Source organism: Lithobates pipiens, unplaced genomic scaffold, assembly GCF_037356315.1.
Source record: "Lithobates pipiens isolate NorthernLeopardFrog02 unplaced genomic scaffold, aLitPip1_a1.2 Scaffold_3, whole genome shotgun sequence".
Classification (NCBI taxonomy): domain Eukaryota; kingdom Metazoa; phylum Chordata; class Amphibia; order Anura; family Ranidae; genus Lithobates; species Lithobates pipiens.
Window position 1 is genome coordinate 2,310,488 of NW_027507790.1, and position 23,617 is coordinate 2,334,104.

General features: G+C 43.9%; 1 protein-coding gene across 1 annotated transcript in view; it reads right to left on the reverse strand.

Moving 5' to 3' along the window:
* LOC143940069 (olfactory receptor 10AG1-like) overlaps positions 1-23,193 on the reverse strand; it is a 68,381-nt gene extending 45,188 nt beyond the window's left edge. Inside the window, exon 1 of the mRNA XM_077461111.1 lies at positions 23,098-23,193. Within this exon, the coding sequence (XP_077317237.1) occupies positions 23,098-23,193 (96 nt within the window). The remainder of the gene's footprint in view (positions 1-23,097) is intronic.
* Between the last annotated feature and the right edge of the window lie 424 nt (positions 23,194-23,617).

The following is a 23,617-nucleotide window of genomic DNA, read 5'->3' on the forward strand; positions in this document are numbered from 1 at the left end:
ACGCTTGTACAGTATCTCAAAAAAGTGAGTACACTCCTCACATTTTTGTAAATATTGTATTAAAGCTTTTAATGTGACAACACTGAAGAAATGACACTTTGCTACAATGTAACGTAATGAGTGTACAACTTGTATAACAGTGTAAATTTGCATTCCCCTCAAAATAACTCAACACACAGCCATTAATGTCTAAACTAGGAATGAGCTTCGAGTTCGAGTCAAACTCACATTCAACTCGAACATTGCCTGTTTGCCTGTTCAGCGAACAGTGAACAATTTGGGGTGTTCGCGAAAAATTCGAAAAAACCGCGGAACACCCTGTACAAGCCTATGGGAGAAATCTAAAGTGCTAATTTTAAAGGCTAATATGCAAGTTATTGTCCTAAAAAGTTTTTAAAACGGCTGTTTTTTCAGGAGCAGTGATTTTAATAATGCTTAAAGTGAAACAATAAAAGTGTAATATTTCTTTAATTTAATCTCTCGCCCCCCCCCCCCTCTTTTCCTGCAGCCTGCCAGGTTGCGTGCTCAGATAAAGGGTCTGGTATGGATTTTTAGGGGGAACTCCACTCCATTTTTTTTTTTTATTTGCCGTGGAGTTTCCCTTAAAATCCATACCAGACCTGAAGGGTCTGCTATGGATAGTTGGAGGGAACCCCACGTAATTATTTTTTACATTTGATGCAGGGTTCCCCTTAATATCCATACCAGACCTGAAGGCCCTGGTAATTGAATTTGGGGGAACTCCACGCTTTTTTCTTTTTTTATCAATGACTTTCAACGACTGTTCTCTGTATTACGGGGAGCCGACAATTCATTATAGCAGAGTGATTTTAAATGCCTTTTTTTCCTGCAGAAATTACACTTTGTGCAGGGACAGTTCTAAGCACGGGGAACGTGCACCCCTTGTGCCCCAGGTATGAAATTTAAAGGAATATTACACTTTTATTGTTTCACTTTAAGCATTATTAAAATCACTGCTCCCGAAAAAACTTGCGTTTTAAAAAAAAGATTTTGCATTGATACATGTCCCCTGGGGCCACCCAAGTGTCACCCAAACACTTTTTAGAACAATAACTTGCATATTAGCCTTTAAAATTAGCACTTTAGATTTTGAACGTTCAAGTCCCACAGACTTTAATAGGGTTCTAAAGTTCACACGTAGTTTAGGTCTGTTCGCAGGTTCTGGTGCGAACCGAACCAGGGGGTGTTCGGCTCATCCTTAGTCTAAACCGCTGGCAACAAAAGTGAGTACATCCCTAAGCGAAAATGTCCAAATTGGGCCCAAAGTATCAATATTTTGTGTGACCACCATTATTTTCCAGCACTGCCTTAACCCTCTTGGGCATGGAGTTCACCAGAGCTTCACAGGTTGCCACTGGAGTCCTCTTCCACTCCTCCATGACGCCATCACGGAGCTGGTGGATGTTAGAGAACTTGCGCTCCTCCACCTTCCGTTTGAGGATGCCTCACAGGGCTAAATAGGGTTTAGGTCTGAAGACATGCTTGGCCAGTCCATCATGTTTACACTCAGCTTCTTTAGCAAGGCAGTGGTCATCTTGGAGGTGTGTTTGGGGTCGTTATGTTGGAATACCGCCCTGCGGCCCAGTCTCCGAAGGGAGGGGATCATGCTTCAGTATGTCACAGTACATGTTGGCATTCATGCTTCACTCAATGAACTGTAGCTTCCCAGTGCTGGTAGCACTCATGAAGCCCCATATCATGACACTACCACCAATATGCTTGACTGTAGGCAAGACACACTTGTTTTTGTACTCCTCACCTGATTGCCGCCACACATGCTTGACACCATCTGAACCAAATAAGTTTATCTTGGTCTCATCAGACCACAGGACATGGTTCCTGTAATCCATGTCCTTAGTCTGCTTGTCTTCAGAAAAATGCATGCTTTCTTGGGCATGACCTTTAGAAGAGGCTTCCTTCTGGGGCGACAGCCATGCAGACCAATTTTATGCAGTATGCAGCGTATGGTCAGCGTATGAGTAATGACAGGCTGACCCCCCACCCCTTCAACCTCTGCAGCAATGCTGGTAGCACTCATATGCCTATTTCCCAAAGAAAACCTCTGGATATGACACTGAGCATGTGCACTCAACTTCTTTGGTCGACCATGGGGAGGCCTGTTCTGAGTGGAACCTGTCATGTTAAACCGCCGTATGGTCATTGTCACCATGCTGCAGCTAAGTTTCAGGGCCTTGGTAATCTTCTTATAGCCTAGGCCATCTTTATGTAGAGAAACAATTCTTTCAGATCTTCAGAGGGTTCTTTGCTATGAGGTGCCATGTTGAACTTCCAGTGACCAGTCTGAGAGAGTGAGAGCGATAACACCAAATTTAACACCTGCTCCCCATTCACACCTCAGACCTTGTAACACTAACAAATCACATGATACCGAGGAGGAAAAATGGATAATTGGGCCCAATTTGGACATTTTCACTTAGAGATGTACTAACTTTTGTTGCCAGCGGCTTAGAAATTAATGTCTGTGTGTTGAGTCATTTTGGGGGACATCAAATTTACACTGTTATACAAGCTGTACACTCACTACTTTACATTGTAGCAAAGTGTAATTTCTTCAGTGTTATCACATGAAAAGATATAATAAAATATTCACAAAAATGTGAGGAGTGTACCCACTGTGAGATACTGTAAATCACCTTAAAGGATTCCAGGTTAGGTTGCAAGGTCCCAAACTGCTCAATAGGCCAATGATGTTGCCTCATGGGTCTGACGCGTCAGTGCACCGCTCTATAATATGCCTTAAAAATTTCAAGCTGCAGATGAGAGCGTGTGCTCCTACTCCTTCTGACAGACCAGCTGTCTCCTGCAAAGTTCAGTCCCCTCATCTACGTATGTCGATACAATGGAAGTGATGTATCTTCATCAGGGGGATGTTTATTGGACGGTGGTGCTGTCTATTAAATACTTAGCCATTGGACATTTTCTTGTGGTTCAACACATTGAATGGTTCGTTGGCCATTTTCCTGTAGTTTAATACATTGAAATCCCGTCGGCCATTTTCCTGTGGTTTAATACATTGGAATGTCAGTCTGCCATTTTCTTATGGTACAAGGACACTATATTGTCCATATACTTAACCCCTCTTGCCAGAATAATCTAACTGGTGACAACATCAGGCATATCAACGCTCCTTCCTGCTGTGTCTAAACTACTAGAAGCATATATCAACCAACATATAGGTTCAATCAAAAATACAATAAAAACTAATAAAAACGCTCAGTCCCTGGATGGTGACAAGTACAGTACATATAAAACATATAAAACATAACATTTAAAAATAGGTCCCAATAAATTCTACATACATTAATATATGCGCTACACAAGTATTCCAAATTTTACCTCGATGGCCATGTGCGAATCAGTATGTACACATGTGTATTTAAATAATCCAAGATCCCATAAATCTTAAATGAAAAACAAATATGCACACACCTCCAGGTATCTAACATGGATGCACAATAGCCAGGCATACAAATTAATAATTAATATAAACATGGATCCGCATCAAACTTGCATTTAAACAGTTGTTTAACTAAATCTATTTTAACATGGATCTAGCTACTGAAAAGATTGTGTCATACATTGTATAAGATGGGATAAAACCAACTTAGACCAGTTTAATATAAGAAGACCTCAGATTAAAAGAATAAAAAGGTCTTAATTGTCGTATTTATTGGCATATAACATGCACCCCAAGTTTAGGAGGGAATTTAAAAGAAAAAAACTTTTAGGAGGGAAGTTTAAGGAAAAAAACTTACATTTAAATGCCCATCAATGCAGCCTTATCCGTGTCATTTTCAGCTTTGCATTGCAGCCTTATCAGTCATTTGCAGCCTTGTCAGTCATTTGCAGCCTTGCATTGCAGCCTTGTCAGTCATTTGCAGCCTTGCATTGCAGCCTTGTCAGTCATTTGCAGCCTTCCATTGCAGCCGTGTCAGTCATTTGCAGCCTTCCATTGCAGCCTTGCATTGCAGCCTTGTCAGTCATTTGCAGCCTTGCATTGCAGCCTTGTCAGTCATTTGCAGCCTTGCATTGCAGCCTTGTCAGTCATTTGCAGCCTTCCATTGCAGCCGTGTCAGTCATTTGCAGCCTTCCATTGCAGCCTTGCATTGCAGCCTTGTCAGTCATTTGCAGCCTTGCATTGCAGCCTTGTCAGTCATTTGCAGCCTTCCATTGCAGCCGTGTCAGTCATTTGCAGCCTTCCATTGCAGCCTTGCATTGCAGCCTTGTCAGTCATTTGCAGCCTTGCATTGCAGCCTTGTCAGTCATTTGCAGCCTTGCATTGCAGCCTTGTCAGTCATTTGCAGCCTTCCATTGCAGCCGTGTCAGTCATTTGCAGCCTTCCATTGCAGCCTTGCATTGCAGCCTTGTCAGTCATTTGCAGCCTTCCATTGCAGCCTTGTCAGTCATTTGCAGCCTTGTCAGTTATTTGCAGGCTTGCCAGTGTCTTTGCTGTTTAAAAATGGCGCCGCCGAGATACAGAGCGGATATTCTGTGTATCTCGGCGGCGCTCGGTAGTTCTCGGCGGCTTTCGGGCATTTTTGGCCCTTCTCGCCTATTTTCGCCCGCTCTCGCCTATTTTTGGCCACACTTGGCCGTTCTCGGCAGCTTTCAGATTTCCAAAAGCTGCAGAGAACGGCCGAGTGTGGCCGAAAATAGCAGAGAACGGCAAAAAATAGCCGAGAAAGGCTGAAAATACCGAAAGCTGCCGAGAGTCGCAGAGAAGTTTAGGAAAGGTGGGGGATCGGCGTATAACATGCACCCTCGATTTTCGCCTGATTTTAAGGGGGGAAAAGTGTGTGTTATACACCGATACATATAGTATTATCAAGAGTATAGTTTTTAAATAAAAAAAAAAAAAGAAATAATTATATACCGTATATACTCGAGTATAGGCCGACCCGAATATAAGCCGAGGCCCCCAATTTACCCCCAAAAAAACTGGCAAACTTATTGACTCGTGTATAAGCCGAGGGTGAGACATGCCTGTCCATCCCTGTGTGTGTGTCCGTCCATCCCTGTGTGTCCGTCCATCCCTGTGTGTCCGTCCATCCCTGTGTGTCCGTCCATCCATCCCTGTGTGTGTGTGTGTGTCCATCCATCCATCCATCCCTGTGTGTGTGTGTCTCCATCCATCCATCCATCCATCCCTGTGTGTGTGTGTCTCCATCCATCCATCCATCCATCCCTGTGTGTGTGTGTGTCTCCATCCATCCATCCATCCATCCCTGTGTGTGTCTCCATCCGTGTGTGTGTGTGTGTGTGTGTGTGTGTGTGTGTGTGTGTGTGTGTGTGTGTCCAGCCTACCTTTGTCCCGAGCCTCCGTCCCGTGCCTTGCCTCCTTGCCTCCGTCCCGTGCCGTGACTTGCCTCCTTGCATCCGTCCCGTGTCGTGCCGTGCCTTGCCGCCGCCGTCCCGTCCCGTCCCGTGCCGTGCCTTCCCTTGCCTCCGTCCCGTGCCCTCTTCGTCGGCGGCCATTGTAAAGTTCAAAAGCTGCGCCGCCGCCTTCGCCTGTGATAGGCGGAACACTGAATTTCCCAGCAGCCTGTGTTCCGCCTATCACAGACGTCGTATCATCCTCGTCCGTAGTACGAGGATGATACGATGTCCGTGATAGGCGGAACACAGGCTGCTGGGAAATTCAGTGTTCCGCCTATCACAGGCGAAGGCGGAGCCGGAGGCGCGGCTTTTGAATAGAATGGCCGCTGTCTGTCTGCTCGACACGCTGATCGAGCGGGCAGACAGCGATGACTCGAGTATAAGCCGAGGGGGGCACTTTCAGCCTCAAAAAAGAGGCTGAAAATCTCGGCTTATACTCGAGTATATACGGTAATCAAAAATCTTATACTACATATTGGAACTATGTACAATTGGTATAATGATAACTAAGGAAATAAAAGTTCTGCTGCCAGAACTATAAAATAGTAAATTGAAAGAGGAGAGAGAGAATAGGGGGAAAAAAGTAGAAGAGAGAAAGAGAATAAAAGAAAAAGTAATCTTAGGTAGGAGAAAAAATATCTTGAGTTATAGCCTCTGTTTTGGCATGGATCATTGCTTGATTGACTCTATTTTTAGTTTCAGCAATTATTAAGGACAGGAATTTCCAGACAAATCTTACTTTCTTGAGCACCACTCCACTTATTCACAAAAGGCTCTGCTAGATTGTATCACTGCTGTGCAATATCTAGTCAGACAAGGGAAATGCAAACTGAAATATGTTCAGCCCCTACTCCAAGCATGGTCAGATGGCCCATACTATCCACAGTCTCAGTTGATTCACACCAATTTAGTTCTGCCTCTAGACACCAAGAATCTCTGCCTTTGTTAACCTTAGCAACCACAGCTGCTACTAAGGACTCCTTACTTCATTTATATCAGTACCCTGCTTCCTATAGCTGTACTTCCCTCTACATTCCCCTTGGCAACACCTCAGAAATCATCCCATGCTACTGCTACTTTTTCTGCTCTAATTCTCAATACTGTCACTACTCTCCCACCGCTGATCTGGTGCCTGCTACCCAGCCAGCCTCTGGTACTAGGGTTAGGCTGTAGAATATGACACATGTGAGTCTCCACATTTGTTGCATATTGTATTACCCGTCCGGTCCAAGGTTCTTACACGCCTCTTGTTTGAGTTCCTTTTGCAGCCATTTGCTTCTGCTGTGTCAAAGCCTAGTGGTCCAGACATTCACTGTGAATTCAATAACTGCATTCGCTAAAACAGCTCCAGTAGTAGAGGTCTTCAGGGGAAGGGCAGAGTTCTAGTTGAACTTTGTCCTGACCTAGGCTTAATCTCTGCAACTCCAGGTGCATTAGGGGACCTGGGTTGGGTAACCAGTGCTTGGGAAAGACCTGTGTGGGTGTTAAAATCGAAAATTGGTTTCTAGTAACCAGAGTAGGGACTCAGATGTGAAATATCCAGTGACGAAAGACCACCCTGACATCAGGACACCTATATGGGTTTAGGATTCCAATGTTAAGCATTCAGATGGCCCATGGGATCTCAGTATTGGGATATGTGTTGCCTCGTGATATTGCCAATTTCCAGTGCTGCACCTTCTAAACGATCTGACCTGCAGGCATTCAGCCAGCTCCGAGACTCCGGTGTTAGGACACCCAGTCAGCTTCCAGACACCAACGGTAGGGCACCTAGCCAATTTTCAAACGCTGCAGGTTCAAGGACTATTGCTTAAGGAAATTGGGAGATTCTTCAGACACTGATGATGGGAGATCTTTTTAATTTAGATTTATCCAGGGCAAAAGAAACAGACTATTATGTTCAAGCCCAGAGGCTACTGCTTAACCACTTACAAACCGGACAATTTTGCTGGTCAAAGACCAGACCACTTTTTGCGATTCGGCACTGCGTCGCTTTAACTGACAATTGCGCGGTCGTGCGACGTGGCTCCCAAACAAAATTGACGTCCTTTTTTTCCCACAAATAGAGCTTTCTTTTTGGTGATATTTGATCACCCCTTTTTTTCTTTTTTTTTTTTTTGCGCTATAAACAAAAATAGAGCGACAATTTTGAAAAAAAGCATTATTTTTTACTTTTTGTCATAATAAATATCCCCCAAAAATATATAAAAAAAAACATTTTTTTTCCCTCAGTTTAGGCCGATACGTATTCTTCTACATATTTTTGGTAAAAAAATCGCAATAAGCGATTATTGATTGGTTTGCGCAAAAGTTATAGCGTTTACAAAATAGGGATAGTTTTATGGCATTTTTATTAATAATTTTTTATTATTTTTTTTTTTACTAGTAATGGCGGCGATCAGCAATTTTTATTGTGACTGCGACATTGCGGCGGACACATCGGACATTTTTGACACATTTTTGGGACCATTGTCAGTTATACAGTAATCACTGCTATATAAATGCAGTGATTCCTGTGTAAATGACACTGGCAGTGAAGGGGTTAACCAGTGGGTGGCAGTGTAGGGGTTAAGTGTTCCTAGGGGTGTGTTACTAACTGCGTGGGAGCTGGGCTTTCATTTAGTGAACACTGATCTCTGCTCCAATCACATGGAGCAGAGATCAGCGTCACTAGTTGCTAGGCAGAATGGGGAAATGCATTCAGCCGTCCCGTGAGACGATCGCGGGTATTCCCACGGCGATCGAGTCCGCGGGACCCGCGACCGGACTCACGGGGGTCCCGATGGCAGGGCGGCATTGAAGATTGGACGTACCTGTATGCCAATATGCCTGCCCATGCCATTCTGCCGACGTACATCGGCGTGCGCCGGTCGGGAACTGGTTAAAGAGGGTGCAACTATCAGGACCTGGATCACCTGCTGGTGGCAGTGTGCTTCCAAGAGCTAAATGGCACAGTTTTGATGGCCACCAAGGGTGTCTCCCAGCAGATCCCAGTAATCAAGCTCCACCTGATGCTAGTTGCTGGGAACGTATATAACCCCTTCCTCTTTTGAAATGTACTCAATATCCTTATGCTGCTGTATCAAGGCAGTCTTGAAAGTATTAGGATCGTCTAGTCGTTTTATGCATGCTTTAACCAATTCAAGTCCCGGAAGGTTTTAACCCCTTAAAGGAGTTGTAAAGGCAGAAGGTTTTTTTATCTTAATGCATTCTATGTATTAAGATAAAAAAAACGTCTGTGTGTAGCAGCCCCCCCCCCCAGCACCCCCTAATTACCTACCTGAGCTCCTTCTCTCTCCAGCGATGTCCACAATCCCCTCAGCCATCCAGTACACTCCTCCTGATTGGCTTAGACAGCAAGGTGCTATTGGCTCCCGTTGCTGTCAATCAAAGTCAGTCAGCCACTCAGAGGAGAGAGGGGGTGGGGCCATGTCAGGGCTACTTGTCTGAATGGATACATGGAGCTCTGACTTAGCTTCTGTGACGCCTGTAGCAAGCTGCTGGCTGAAGGGCAGTCAAAGGAGGGAGGTACTAGGAGCAGCAAAGAGGGGCCCGAAAACAGGTCTGGGCTGCTCTGTGCAAAACCAACTGCACAGAGGAGGTAAGTATAACATGTTTGTTATTTTTTTTTTTAAATGAGCCTTTACAATCACTTTAATGACCAGGCCATTTTTTGCAATATGGTGCCGCGTTACTTTAGCTGACAATTGCGCAGCCATGCGACGATGTACCCAAATAATTTTGATGTCCTTTTTTTCCCATTAATTGATCTTTCTTTTGGTGATAGAAAAATCGAAATTCTTCATCAGTTTAGGCCAATATGTATTCTGCTACAAATAGGGGATAGATTTATGGCATTTCTATTATTTTTTGTTTTTATTTTTTACTAGTGATTTTTAGAGACATTGTGGCGGACAGATCGGACACCTAACTGATACCTTTTTGGGAACCAGTGACATTATTACAGTGATCAGTGCAAAAAATATGCACTAGCATTGTACTAATGACACTGGTAGGGAAGGGGTTAACGTCAGGGGTGATCAAGGGGTTGACTGTGTTCCCTGGGTGTGTTTACTAACTGATAACACAGAGATATGGCTTCCTCCATAGCAGAAAGACAAGATCTTTGTGTCATCCCCTGTCAGAAGTGAGATCTTCCCTCCCCATTCTGTCTCTGAGGGGGAACGATCACGGGTGGTCGGCGGACATCGAGTCTGCTGGACCCGCTGATTGGCTCCCCCACTGGCACCCACAGAAGCTTGTGCACGAATCACTATACTTATATATAATCAGTATAACTGCGGCAGCTGGTCGGCAAGTGGTCAACTTTCAATGGCTCTAATGCCGTGTACACACGGTCGTAATTTCCGAAAACAAATGTTGTATGTGAGCTTGTTGTCAGAAATTCCAACCCTGTGTATGCACCATCAAACATTTGCTGTCGGACTTTCCGCCAACAAATGTTTGAGAGCAAGTTCTCAAATTTTCAGAAATTCAGAGCGTGTGTACACAAGAACGACGCACAAGAGCCTACGCATGCTCGGAATCAAGCAGAAGAGCCGCACTGGCTATTGAACTTAATTTTTCTCGGCTAGTCGTACGTCACTGCGTTCTTGACGTTGGGCATTTCCACCAACATTTGTATGACCGTATGTAAGCAAGACAAGTTTGAGCCAACATCCTTCGGAAAAAAACACGGGTTATATATGAAGGCCCTTGTTCTGTACCGCTGATGCTGAACTTTTGAGTTATTGTTTCAGACTTTTTATGTGTAAAAGAATCTTTGAATTTCTACTATTTTGTCCTTCATAGCCTTGTGGAATCCCTGATTTCTCAGAGTGTATATAGCAGGGATAACCAAAGGAATCATTATCACATGAACCAGTGAGAGCTTTTTACTGTATAAAGAGTTTGGTCCATTGGGCAACACATATATGATGATCAGAGAGCTGTAACTAATTGTAGAAACAAGAAGGTGGGAAGCACAGGTAGAAAAGGCTTTCTTTTTTCCAGAGGATGACTGAATTCGGATTATTGTATATATTATAAAAATATAGGATAATATACCAAAAGTTAAAGGCAGCAAAATAATTACTCCGCTGAGAATGATAACTACCAATTTTACCAGGGTGGCTTTAGAGCAAGCAAGTTCTGCAACAGGGATGAAATCACAATAAAAATGATCAATTATATTTGGACCACAGAACTCCAACTGCCCTTGCAATATAGACATACTTAACATACATGAAAATGATATCAGGCAGAATACAAATAGCAGAATGTGGCACAATCTGTTATTTATAAAGTAAGAATACCTCAGTGGGAAAGCAATAGCTATGTATCTATCATAGGACATTAGTGCATAGAGGAAAGACAGCACATTTCCCACAAAGCCAAGTATATGTATTTGTATTAAGCAGCCAATGACAGAGATGCTTGCCTTTTCAGACAGAATGTCCTGTAGCATTTTTGGAATAGAAATAGCAGCATACAGAAAATCACATATAGACATGCTTCTGAGTATAAAGTACATTGGGGTTTGGAGATGAATACTGGTAGACACCAACAGAATAATTAGAAAGTTCTGTAAGCATGTAATAAAGAAAAGGATCAGCATTAGAATAAAAATTTGAATTTTGAAGCCATAAAGGTTATAAAATCCAATAATCAAGAATTCTGATACCACAGTACGGTTGCTTGTGTCCATAATCTGCAAGATGGATAAATCACATTTGTGTTACATTATTGCCTTTGAACAAATGAGCTGTGCAGAAGTTTGCAAAGCAAGCACAATGTTTTTGTGAAGCCTATTTTGATAACTTCTGCTCATTCAAGAAAGTCGTATGTTACTTACAGTACATAAAAAACACCCAGCAATTATTTTAGATTGTTCTGCTCTAAACATGAAAATGACCATTGCTTGCATGCACATGCAGAGACCCTACTGCCTTGTTTTATTAAATGCAGAGTTTAAAAAAAAAAAAAATATATATATATATATATATATATTTATATATATATATATATATGAGAGAGAGAGAGAGAGAGAGAGAGAGAGAGAGGAGAGAGAGAGAGAGAGAGAGAGAGATCACAGCAGGAGCATAGTTGCCAACATTGTAAAAAAAATTATAGGGCATTCATTTGACGTGGAGGGGGGTGTAAATGTGGCACGTTTAGCGGAAAATAGGCGTGGTTTAAACTAACTATTGGGCGCAGCTCAAAGAGGCGTGACTCTACGGGAGTGTGGTTAGAGTCTGAGATGAACGAGGGATGGGGGGAGAAACAAAGGGAGAAAGAGAGAAAAAGAAAGAAAGAGGGATGGAGGGACAGCAGGCCCAGATCCTACACCACAATAGAAATATGTGTATTTCAGAAAGTTTAACAATCAGCAGATAAAGATATTCCAAACACCTTGTTGTTATGGTGACATGATGATTGAAGCACATTATTTATAGTATTACATTGTAATATAAAAAGAAATAGTTAAAGTCACCATCATGTAGAATCAGTGGAAGCCCGAGTGTGTCACTTGCCACTTCACCTGTTATCAGGTGTCCCTCCATACACCAGGCAATCCCAATAGAGTCCTTCCTTACACCAGGCAATCCTAGTAAAGTCCCTCTTTACATCAGGCATTCCCAGCAGAGTCCCTCCTTGCATAAGGCATTCCCGGCGGAGTCCCTCCATACACCAGGCAATCCCAGCGGAGTTCCTCTTACACCAGGTATCCCCAGTAGAGTCCCTCTTTACATCAGGCATTCCCAGCGCAGTCCCCCTTACATCAGATGTCCCCAGTGGAGTCCCTCCTTACACCAGGCAATCCCAGTAGAGTTCCTCCTTACACTTACACCAGGCAATCCCAGTGGAGTCCCTCCTTTCATCAGGTGTCCCCATCGGAGTCCCTCCTTACTTCAGGCATTTCCAGGGGAGTCACTCCTTACATCAGGCATTCCCAACGGAGTCCCTCTTTTCATCAGGCAGCCCCAGCGGAGTCCCTCTAAAACCAGGTATCCCCAGTAGAGTCTCACTTTACATCAGGTATTTCCAACGGAGTCCCCCTTACATCAGATGTCCCCAGCCGAGTCCCTCCTTACACCAGGCAATCCCAGCGGAGTCCCCCTTACATCAGGTACCTTCCAATGAAGCCCCCCTCTCATCAGGTATCCCCCCAGTGGAGCCCTCCTCTCATCAGGTATCCCCCAGTGAAGCCCCCCTCTCATCAGGTATCCCCCAGTGGAGCCCCCCTCTCATCAGGTATCCCCCAGTGAAGCCCTGCTCATCAGGTATCCCCCAGTGAAGCCCCCCTCTCATCGGGTATCCCCCAGTGGAGCCCCCTCTCATCAGGTATCCTCCAGTTGAGCCTCCCTCTCATCAGATATCCCCCGGTGGAGCCCCCCTCTCATCAGGTATCCCCCAGCAGCGGAGACTCTCTCCGCCGCCATTACAGAAAACCGGATCGAACAGGCAGAGTCAGTGGAACAAAATAAGCGGAGCCGGCCGGGTGGCTGCCAATAGAAATTGAGCTGCGGTACCGCCCACCCCCCCGCCCCTCCCCACATCAGGTAACAGACAGACTGGCAGCAGGGCTGAAGGTGGGAGGTGCCGCAGCTCAATTTCAATTGATGGCCACCCGACTTCTTGTTTGTTCTAGTCTTCAATAAAATGGCGGCCGGTGAAGACATTATCGGCAAAAAATCGGGAAAACAAGGATTTCCCGGGACATTTCCTAGGAAGTGCGAAAACCAGGAAAAGGGCCAGTGCAAGGATTTTTGTCTACTCAGATGAAGGTGCATTTTGCTAACCCCCAGAACGTTCCAGAAAACACATGAAAAACTGAAAAAAATATATGTTGTGCCTGCGGTGCCAGTAAATCCTAACTGCATCAAAAATTCAGCTAGCAGATGTACGCTTTGTTGAGTGTCAAAACGTGCAAAGCTCACCACCCAAAAAGGTGTGGGAGCTCCTTTGGTGTGTTTATCAAACGTAGGGCATGTCAATGTGCGTTTCCACTATAACAAGTGTGAATGAAGCCTAGAGCAGTCTATCCTGAAGTTCAGATTTCTAATCATGCAGTGCAGTCTCCTGTCACCACTGACACTTCCAGATCTGTGATAGTCATCACTACACAGATACTGAGGTACACTTAGCCTCAGTTCACACTATTAATCGCAAGGGTCCAGTGTGTGAGGGACAGGTCTATCTATGACAGCAGTCACCAGGAGTATGGTGAGTTTGTCAGCCAGCTTCTGCTGGCTGGGCTGCAGCACAGAGCGCTACATGCTTGCTGTCCTCCACTAGAGAAGCCAGGGGCAGCCTCACAAGGAACAGAACAGAGCACAGGAGAAACAGTGGAGGTGGCCCAGGAGAAGGAGGAGGGGGGTTGTTTTTATAGGGGAGGGGGGGACCACCTAGCACCGCTGGTAGCCCATTCCTTGCTGAGATGTGTGGTCAACTACTCTACACTTTCCCAGGGACAGGGAACTGGGATATTAAGACCCCCCCCCCCACCTTCTCAGTGCCCTAAGGCAGATGCCTAAACCACCTATATGCTGCCGCCGGCCCTGGGCTTGATGCAGAATTGTATACACTGCCTAATACTGTACAGAATATGGAATTATGGAATTGTCTCTGGCTGGTGTACTGTCTGTTTATTTGTTGTACCTTCGGCAATTTATGCTTTACTCTGCTGAATATTGATTTATAGAGCTACTGATAAAACACAAAATATGTTAACAAAAAACATTAACCATGGCTTTTTTTTAATCTCTGTCAGTATTTGTTGTTAAAGCACCGTAGGGATGACCTACTAAAACTGGTGCGTACAGAATCTGGTGGAGCTGCACATGGTAACCAATCAGCTTCCATCTTCAGCTTGTTCGGTTAGGACCCCTTTCACATGGTCTGTCCAATCAGGCCCACATGTCCGTTTTTCAGCCAGACCTGATCGGATCCTCCGGTCTCTTCTATGGAGCAGTAGACACATGTCAGTAGACACCTGCTGCCATCCGGTATTCGATCCAGTAAACCAAAAACAGACATATAGTGTTCCCATTCCCCATCCAGATCTGATGGAATTGCTATTTTTAGCTCAATATCATCTGCAAAACAACCCATTGTGAAAGGGGTCTAAGAGCCGGTTCACACAGGGGCAACACGACTTTCAACATGACTTTTGGAGGCAACTTGGACACGACTTATCAACACGACTTGGGGCGACTTACAACACGACTTTAAGTCGCCCCAGGCCAAGCAACTTTTGCCGTGGCCAATCAGAGAATGAGCTCTCAAGGGGGAACTCCACACCAAATAAAAAAAAAAAAACGGCGTGGGTTCCCCCTCCAGGGTGAATGGGTAGGGGTACATTGTACCCCATACTCATTCACTTAGGGTGGGGGGCCGGGATCCGGGGGCCCCTTTATTAAAGGGGGCTCGCGGATTCCGATAAGGGTTGTCGGGAAGAGGCCCTTGTCCTCATCAACATGGGGACAAGGTGCTTTGGGGTGGGGGGGGTCATGCGGCCTGGTATGGCTCGGGGGGCGCTCACTCGTCCCCACCCCTTTTCCTGGCCGGCCAGGTAGCGTGCTCGGATAAGGGTCTGGTATGGATCTGGGGGGACCCCCACTCTGTTTTTTCGGCATAGGGGGTTCCCCTTAAAACCCATACCAGACCTAAGGGCCTGGAATGCTCTTGGAGGGGGAACCCACGGCAATTTTTTTTAATAAATTTGGCGTGGAGTTCCCTCTCGAGAGCTGATCATTCTGTGAGAGTCGCCTTCATATAGATGAACATCCGACTTGGAGGCGACCTCCATTGAAATCAATGGGTACTGGTCGCCTACAAGTCGGATTGAAGTAGTACAGGAACCTTTTCTGAAGTTGGAGCAACTTCAGTAGTGTGCATTAAGACGGCTCTCATTCACTTACATAGATTTTTACATGTATCGTGACTTAAGGCGACTAGGGGCGACCTGAAGTCGGATCTGAACTATGTATGGTGGTGGCTGGCAAAGAGCGTGAGTGGATACGTCAAGTTGGCCATACACTATTAGTTTAGTCCCCCACCAGGACATTGTATTCTGACAGCAACACCCACCATTGTCAGAATACACTGATAAGTGGTTGCAGCTGATTGGCTACAGATGCTGTTCGATGGAAAACTCTCCAACATGTCCCTTCAGCAGAACTTAATTAAACAATTGACATCTGTCAAGCTGGGAAACACACTAATCAAAATACTTCTGGTTCCTACTGGACAGGCCAAATTTTGAGAAGTGTATGAAAAGCTTTAGTGGGTAGCTGCATAAAAAACAGGGTGGTAATGGGCCATCCAAGAAACCCCTGTCAAAATGGACTGTGTATACTGCTCTGTCTAATGTTTTATTTTATTACAGTAAAGTGTATCTATACCCAAAAAGTTTTTTTTTGTTTTTAAATATTGGATAGTGAGGGGAAGGACTAGAATTCCTGACAGCATTTACGGTCATGACAGGAAGTGAGGGGACTCTTTCTAACAGCAACATATACAGAAGTGGAAATCAATAAAAAATTACTGCGCTACTATGCAACAAAAAAAGCTGCTGACACTGCAACGTGACAAAATTGTGTGAAAATAAAAGAAAAAAGTGCAGCGCTAATATACGATAAGATGGGATCAATGGGAATTAAACTTACATTGAAAGGACATGTAGGTGACAAGTCTTGGACAAATGTGTTCCAATATGAAATTGTCTATGTACTAAACATATCATAAATGCAAAATCAATTGCTAGTGACATTACAAAATAAACATGGGCAAAAAACAATAAACCATAAAGCTGCGTACACACAGTCGGATTTTCCGACGGGAAATGTTCGGTGTGAGCTTGTTGTCGGAAAGTCCAAGCGTGTGTATGCTCCATTGAACATTTGCAGTCGAAATTTCCCCACACAAATGTTTGAGAGCAGGTTCTCAAATTTTCCGACAACAAAACTTGTTGTTGGAAAGTCCAATCGTGTGTACACAAGTCCGTTGCACAAAAGTTCACGCATGCTCTGAATAAAGCAGAAGGAGCCACACTGGCTATTGAACTTCCTTTTTCTCGGCTCGTCGTACGTCTTGTACGTCACCATGTTCTCACGTTCTGAATTTTTGGCCAACATTTGTGTGACTGTGTGTATGCAAGACAAGTTTGAGCCAGCATCCTTTGGAAAAAAATCACGGTTTTGTTGTCCAAAAATCCGATGGTGTGTACGGGGCATAAGACTCAGCTAAAGATGGAATGTTCTTCAACAACAAATAAAGTTCATATGGGAAGCTGAGCAATTGTGAAAAATAAAATGTAGAAATCAGAGAAAGAGTCTGTTCAATGAAGACAGTGATGGATAATCGTCTGCTCCACGATCACCAGGGATTGTGCGTCTGCCACCCAGGGGTAGGGGTAGGTACCTAAAATCTGAATTTTATTTTTCACATTTGCTCAGTTTCCCATATGAACTTTATTTGTTGATGTCAAAAGAACATTCCATCTTTAGCTGAGTCTTGATTTTTGCCCATGTTTATTACTATTGTCACCAGCAATTGATTTTGCATTTATATTATGTTTAGCACATATGCACTTTAATATTGGTACACATTTATCCAATACTTGTCACCTACGTGTCCTTTCAGTGTTGGTTCGATTCACATTGAATCTTATTGTATATTAACGCTGCACTTTTTTCTTTTACATTTACAGAAGTAAATGCTTTCTTAAATTACATTCTAGAATTCTAGAACCTGTGTCTCACAGAAATTGAGGAGAAATCTCTGTAAAGGCCCATACACACGATCAGACTTTTTGACAACAAACATGCAAATTAGCTGTTTTGGAGCAACATCCGACCGTGTGTACGCTCCATCAGACAAACTTTTTTGGTTTTCATCGGACTTTTGTTGGCTGTGGGAACGGACAAACTTTCTGGCAACAAAAGTCAGATGGAGCAAAGTCTGATCGTGTGTACAGAAAACCATAGGACTTTTGTACAAAGTACAAACAGGCTTGCTCAGAACCAATGCAAAAGATCAGACAACAATACAGAAGTTGACCAAAGGTGGCAGTAAAGAGCAGAAAAACCATGTGATTTGGTGAAAGTTGGCTGAAAAAGTCCTGCTGTGTGTATGCAATACAAGTTTAGGGCCGACGCCCTTTGTACAAAAATCCAAGGGAAAGTTTGTACAAAGTCCTATCGTGTGTATGGGTCTTAAGGCTGGATTCACACCTATGCATTTTTAGTGCATTTTGCAGATTTGCACTACAGAACATGTTCCAAATGAAACTATGGTAAATGGACTGCAGTGCAAATCTGCAAAATGTAAAAAAGCACTAAAAATGCATAGGTGGGAATCCAGCCTAAAAGTGCATAGGTTTGAATCCAGCCTAATGAAGCCCTACAAAGCAGTAAAATCTGACAGTGGTTTTAGGCTGGACTCACATCTATGCATTTTTAGTGCTTTTTGCATTTTGCAGATTTGCACTGCAGTCCATTTAACATGGTTTCCTATGGAACATGTTCTGTAGTGCAAATCTGCAAAATGCAAAAAGCACTAAAATTGCATAGGTGTGAATCCAGCCTAAATCCTCCCCCTCTCTAAACACAGCTGTCACATTGGGAACATCAGCTGTGTTTTTTGTGCAGTCATTGTGTCCCAATTGACATGAATAGGACTAGCTGCACAGGAATGAATGGAACACCTGCATCCTCGTGCAGGAAAACATAGCACTCACACAGGTGTAGGCTTAAGTACGTCTGTGTGAACAAGGACATACTTTAAAAATGACTTCACTTACCACAGACTAGGGTGAAGTAGGATGAACCCGTGACTCTGCAAATGTACAGATAAACACTTCTTTGTGAGTGTGCAGAACACCGTTCATGAGAAGTAATGGTAATTATCTCCTTCCTTAGCCACACATTGGCTTCCCAAGAAATGTTTGCACGTATTTTGGCTTTATATATTGTTGTTCTCATTTGTTTACCTTGTTTTTATCCAATTTATGTGGAAGATGTCCCAGGACAGATAATTACTGTTATTTTTAGAAACTGCCACTGTTGTACAGTATTAGTTATGCCATGCTTTAATTAACAAGAGATTAAAAAATACACAAATTAAATTCATCTCAGTTGTCTGTCTAGTGTCTTATGCCACATACACATGATCGGAATTCCGGCCAGAAAAAGACCGATGAGAGCTTTTCACCGGAAAATGAGACCATGTGTATGTTCCATCGGAATTTAGCTGTCCGAATTTCCGCCAGCCAAAAAATTGATAGCATGTTCTCAATTTTCCAGACGGAAAAACTTTCTATCGGTAATTCCGATCGTGTGTATGCGGCATAAGTCTAGATTTGTATCTTGCAAATTCTTAACAGATATACACATACAGGTGCGCTTCCTTAAAATGTCATATAAATAAATAACTGAGAACAGTGACCACAATACACTGATTGTAAATAAACATTAAAAAGAAATGTACAAAAATGTGAAACAAATAAAATCCTCAAACCATATCGTATATAGTTGCAAACAAATGTCACACTATGCATGAAAAAGGTGTGTGTCAGTAATCACAATACACTTAATGTGAATGAATATTAAATGAATATGTAGAAAAATATGAAACAATAAAAATACTCAAAGAATAATATCATATATACTCACTGGACACTTTATTAGGTACACCTTGCTAGTATGGGGTTGGACCCCCTTTTGCCTTCAGAACTGTCTCAGTTCTTTGTGGCATAGATTCTACACGGTATTGGAAACATTCCTCAGAGATTTTGCTCCATATAGGCATGATGGCATCACACAGTTGCTGCAGATTCGTCAGCTGCACATCCATGATGAGAATCTCCCATTCCACCACATCCCAAAAGGTGTTCTATTGGATTGAGATCTGGTGATTGTGGAGGCCATTGGAGTACAGTGACCTCATTGTCATGTTCAAGAAACCAGTGGTGAGATGATTTGATCTTTGTGACATGGTGCATTATCTTGCTGGAAGTAGCCATCAGAAGATGAGATGGGTACACTGTAGTCATAAAGGAATGGACATGTTCAGCAACAATACTCAGGTAGGCTGCCGCGTTTAAACAATGCTCAATTGTACTAAGGGTCCAAAGTGTGCCAAGAAAATATCCCCCATTCCATTACACCACCAGCCTGAACCATTGATATAAGGCAGGATGGATCTATGCCTTCATGTTGTTTACACCAAATTCGGAAGCTACCATCTGAATGTCACAGCTAAAGTCGAGACTCATCAGACCAGGCAAAGTTATTTTGATCTTCTGTTGTCCAATTTTGAGCCTTTGTGAATTGGAGCCTCAGTTTCCTGTTCTTAGCTGACAGGAGTGGCACCCGGTGTGGTGTCCTGCTGCTGTAACCCATCTGCTTCAAGGTTCGATGTGTTGTGCATTCAGTGATGGTATTCTGCATGCCTTGGTTGTAATGAGTGGTTATTTGAGTTACTGTTGTCTTTCTACAGTATCTCACAAAAGTGAGTACACCCCTCACATTTTTGTGAATATTTTATTATATCTTTTCATGTGACAACACTGAAGAAATGTCACTTTGCTACAATGTAAAGTGGTGAGTGTGCTGCTTGTAAGACAGTGTAAATTTGCTGTCCTCTCAAAATAACTCAAAACACAGCCATTAATGTCTAAATCACTGGCAACAAAAGTGAGTACACCCCTAAGTGAAAATGTCCAAATTGGGCCCAATTAGCCATTTTCCCTCCCAGTGTCCACAAGGTCATAGGTGTGAATGGGGAGCAGGTGTGTTAAATTTGTTGTTATTGCTCTCACTCTCTCAACATGGCACCTTATGGCCTAGAACTCTCTGAGGATATGAAAAAAAGAATTGTTGCTCTACATAAAGATGGCCTAGGCTATAAGAAAATTGCCACAAAACAAACAATATGACCCTATTTTATATTCACCACCAAGATAATCTTTAGTGCGGATATAAAGAGATTCCCTTTTTATCTTTTGTCCAAAATAAACTGATTTATGTCTCTCCTCCTAATTTTGGGGGATAACACTGTAGCCAGTTCACTAGCATATAAGAAAAAGGTTTTTTTTCCACCTTAGTGCCACAACCCTGAAACTGAGCTGCAGCATGGTGGCCAAGACCATGCAGCAGTTTAACAGGACAGGTTCCTCTCAGAACAGGCCTCACCATGGTCGACCAAAGAAGTTGAGTGCATGTGCTCAGCGTCATATCCAGAGATTGTCTTTGGAGAATAGACATATGAGTGCTACCAGCATTGCTGCAGAGGTTGAAGGGGTGGGATGTCAGCCTGTCAGTGCTCAGACGATGCACCACACACTGCATCAAATTGGTCTGTATGGCCCTTGTCCCAGAAGGAAGCCTCTTCTAAAGATGATGCACAAGAAAGCCTGCAAAGTTTGCTGTTGACAAGCAAACTAAGGACATGGCTTACTGGAACCATGTCCTGTGGTCTGATGAGGCCAAGATATGTTTATTTGGTTCAGATGGTGTCAAGCATGTGTGGCGGCAACCAGTTGTGGAGTATAAAGACTAGTGTGTCTTGCCTACAGTCAAGCATGGTGGTGGGATTGTCATGGTCTGGTGCTGCATGAGTGCAGCCAGCACTGGGGAGCTACAGCTTATTGAGGGAAGCATGATTTCCAACATGTACTGTGACATACTGAAGCAGAGCATGATACCCACCCTTCATGGGACTGGGCTGCAGGGCAGTATTCCAACATGATAACGACCCCAAACACAACTCCAAGATGACCACTGCCTTGCTAAAGAAACTGAGGGTAAAGGTGATGGACTGGCCAAGCATGTCTCCAGATGTAAACCCTATTGAGCATCTGTGGGGCATCCTCAAATGGAAGGTGGAAGAGCTCAAGGTCTCTAACGTCCACCAGTTCCGTGATGTTGTCATGGAGGAGTGGAAGAGGACTATGGTGCCCCAACTCCATGCCCAAGAGGGTTAAGGCTGTGCTGCAAAATAATAGTGGGCACACAAAATCTTGACACTTTGGGCCCAATTTGGACATTTTCACTTAGGGGTGTACTCACTTTTGTTGCCAGCGGTTTAGACGTTAAAAGCTGTGTGTTGAGTTATTTTGAGGGGACATCACATTTACACTGTTATACAAGCTGTACACTCTCTACTGTACATTGTAGCAAAGTGTAATTTCTTCAGTGTTATCACATGAAAAGTTATAATAAAATATTTACAAAAATGTGAGGGGTTTACTCACTAGTCACTTTTGGGAGATACTGTGTATCTATCTCTTTAGAGGTGATAACCCCTATTATCTGTATATATACTGAGGGAGGCAAAAGAAAATTGGTTCTCTGGGACGCTGGGACTGTGACATCACAACGGGCGGGGACATCACCCGGTGATGTCCCTATATAAGTCGCCGCACACCACGTCCCTGTCATTGCGGCCAGAGAGAGCATGGAGTCAACATCTCAAGGAAGAAGAACAAGAAGAAGAACAAGAAGAGAAGGCGTGGTGGTTTTATGTTTTCCTTTATTCCCCCTTTTTTTTTTTTCTCCCCCTTCCCCTTCTACCCCCCCAATTTTCCTCCTAGCTCTGTCATTTTTAATGGCGGATGGGTCGGAGCGGCTGCTCTGCGCCTCCTCTCTGTCAGAGTGGTATTTTTCCCCCACTCGGAAACCTTATTGGGGCTTTTGCTCTTCCTTCTTTTTTATGGTCATTTTTTGGGAAATTTGGTATGGGTTGGGGTGCAGCCTCCCCACCCAGTAGGAAGACTTCGGTCTTGGTTAGGCTGCATTTACACAATAAGCACTTTTACATGTTACACTTCGTCATTAATATGTTGTGTCTTTCCTTCTCAGGTGCCTCGCTCTCTGCCCTCCTTGCTTTTTCTCCCCCTTCCTTTCCATCCGAGTCCTCCAGAAACCCAGCTCTTCATCGACCCCTGTGCCCTCGGAACCCTGTGGAAGTGTTGTTCATCTGCAGCATCTCATCCCAGGAGATCGGGGTAAGAACCTCCTACACACAGCACACCTCCCTACCTCTGGTCCATGGCCTCTGATTCCAAGCTCTCCAAAAATCTAAAGATTGTTACACACAACAAACGTACAGGGTTTAAATTCGCCATTCAAAAGACGTAAAATCTTTCATCTTTATCACTCCCAGCATTTAGAAGTCCTGCTATTGCAGGAAACTCATTTCCCGAAATCCTATATTCCCTCATTCCTCTCCGGACACTGTCCCCAATTCTTCCTCTCCAATGCCGTTAATAAGACAAAGGGCGTTGCAATATGCTTTGCTAAAAACGTGGGCTTCTCTCACTAATTCACATTTAGTGATCGGGATGGTAGCTATATCTTGGTCAAGGGCTCTATAGAGGGCACTGTATATTCATTAATTTCCTACTATGCCCCAAACAAGAATCAGGCCAGCTTCTTTTCCTCCATGCTGTCCACTCTTAGCCCACTGCTGGAGGGGAAAATTGTAATGGGAGGGGATACTAACCTCCCCTTTGATCAATCCCTAGACAAATCGTCCAAGGGGACTCCCCAATCTCGGAAACCCCCGAGACAGAGCACTAAAATCGCCTCCTCGCTATATACTCTGGGTCTGGTTGACATCTGGAGAGAACTGAACCCTAGATCAAAAGACTACACCCATTTTTCTGCCCCTCACCAACTCCACACCAGAATCGACCACATCTTCATCCAATCCCACAACATCCCTTCCACGTCCAAAGCTATAATTAGGGACTCCCCCATCTCTGACCATTCTATGGTCATAGTTTATATAAAATGATCATACATGTCGGGACACAGGTTCACCTGGCGTCTGAATGAAGCACTTTTAAGTGACCCGGCCCTCTGCGCATCCATACAGCGTGACATCCAGGAATATTTCATACTGAATAACACTGATTCAATATCCCCAGAATCCTTGTGGGCAGCCCACAAGGTGGTAGTCAGGGGTAATATTGTCCAACTTTCTTCCCAGCTTAAGAAGGGAAGGAGGAATGAGATAGATAAACTCACCAGGGAGTTTCATTCCCTAAGTAAAGCTCATAAACGCGACCCAACTAGTGCATCGCTGCTTTCCCTTGAATCGGCCCGAACCTCCTTAAACTTAGCTCTTACCACTGTGGCAGAAAAACACCTTAGATGGTCAGGGGCCCGCTTCTACTCTCAAAAAGAGAAAA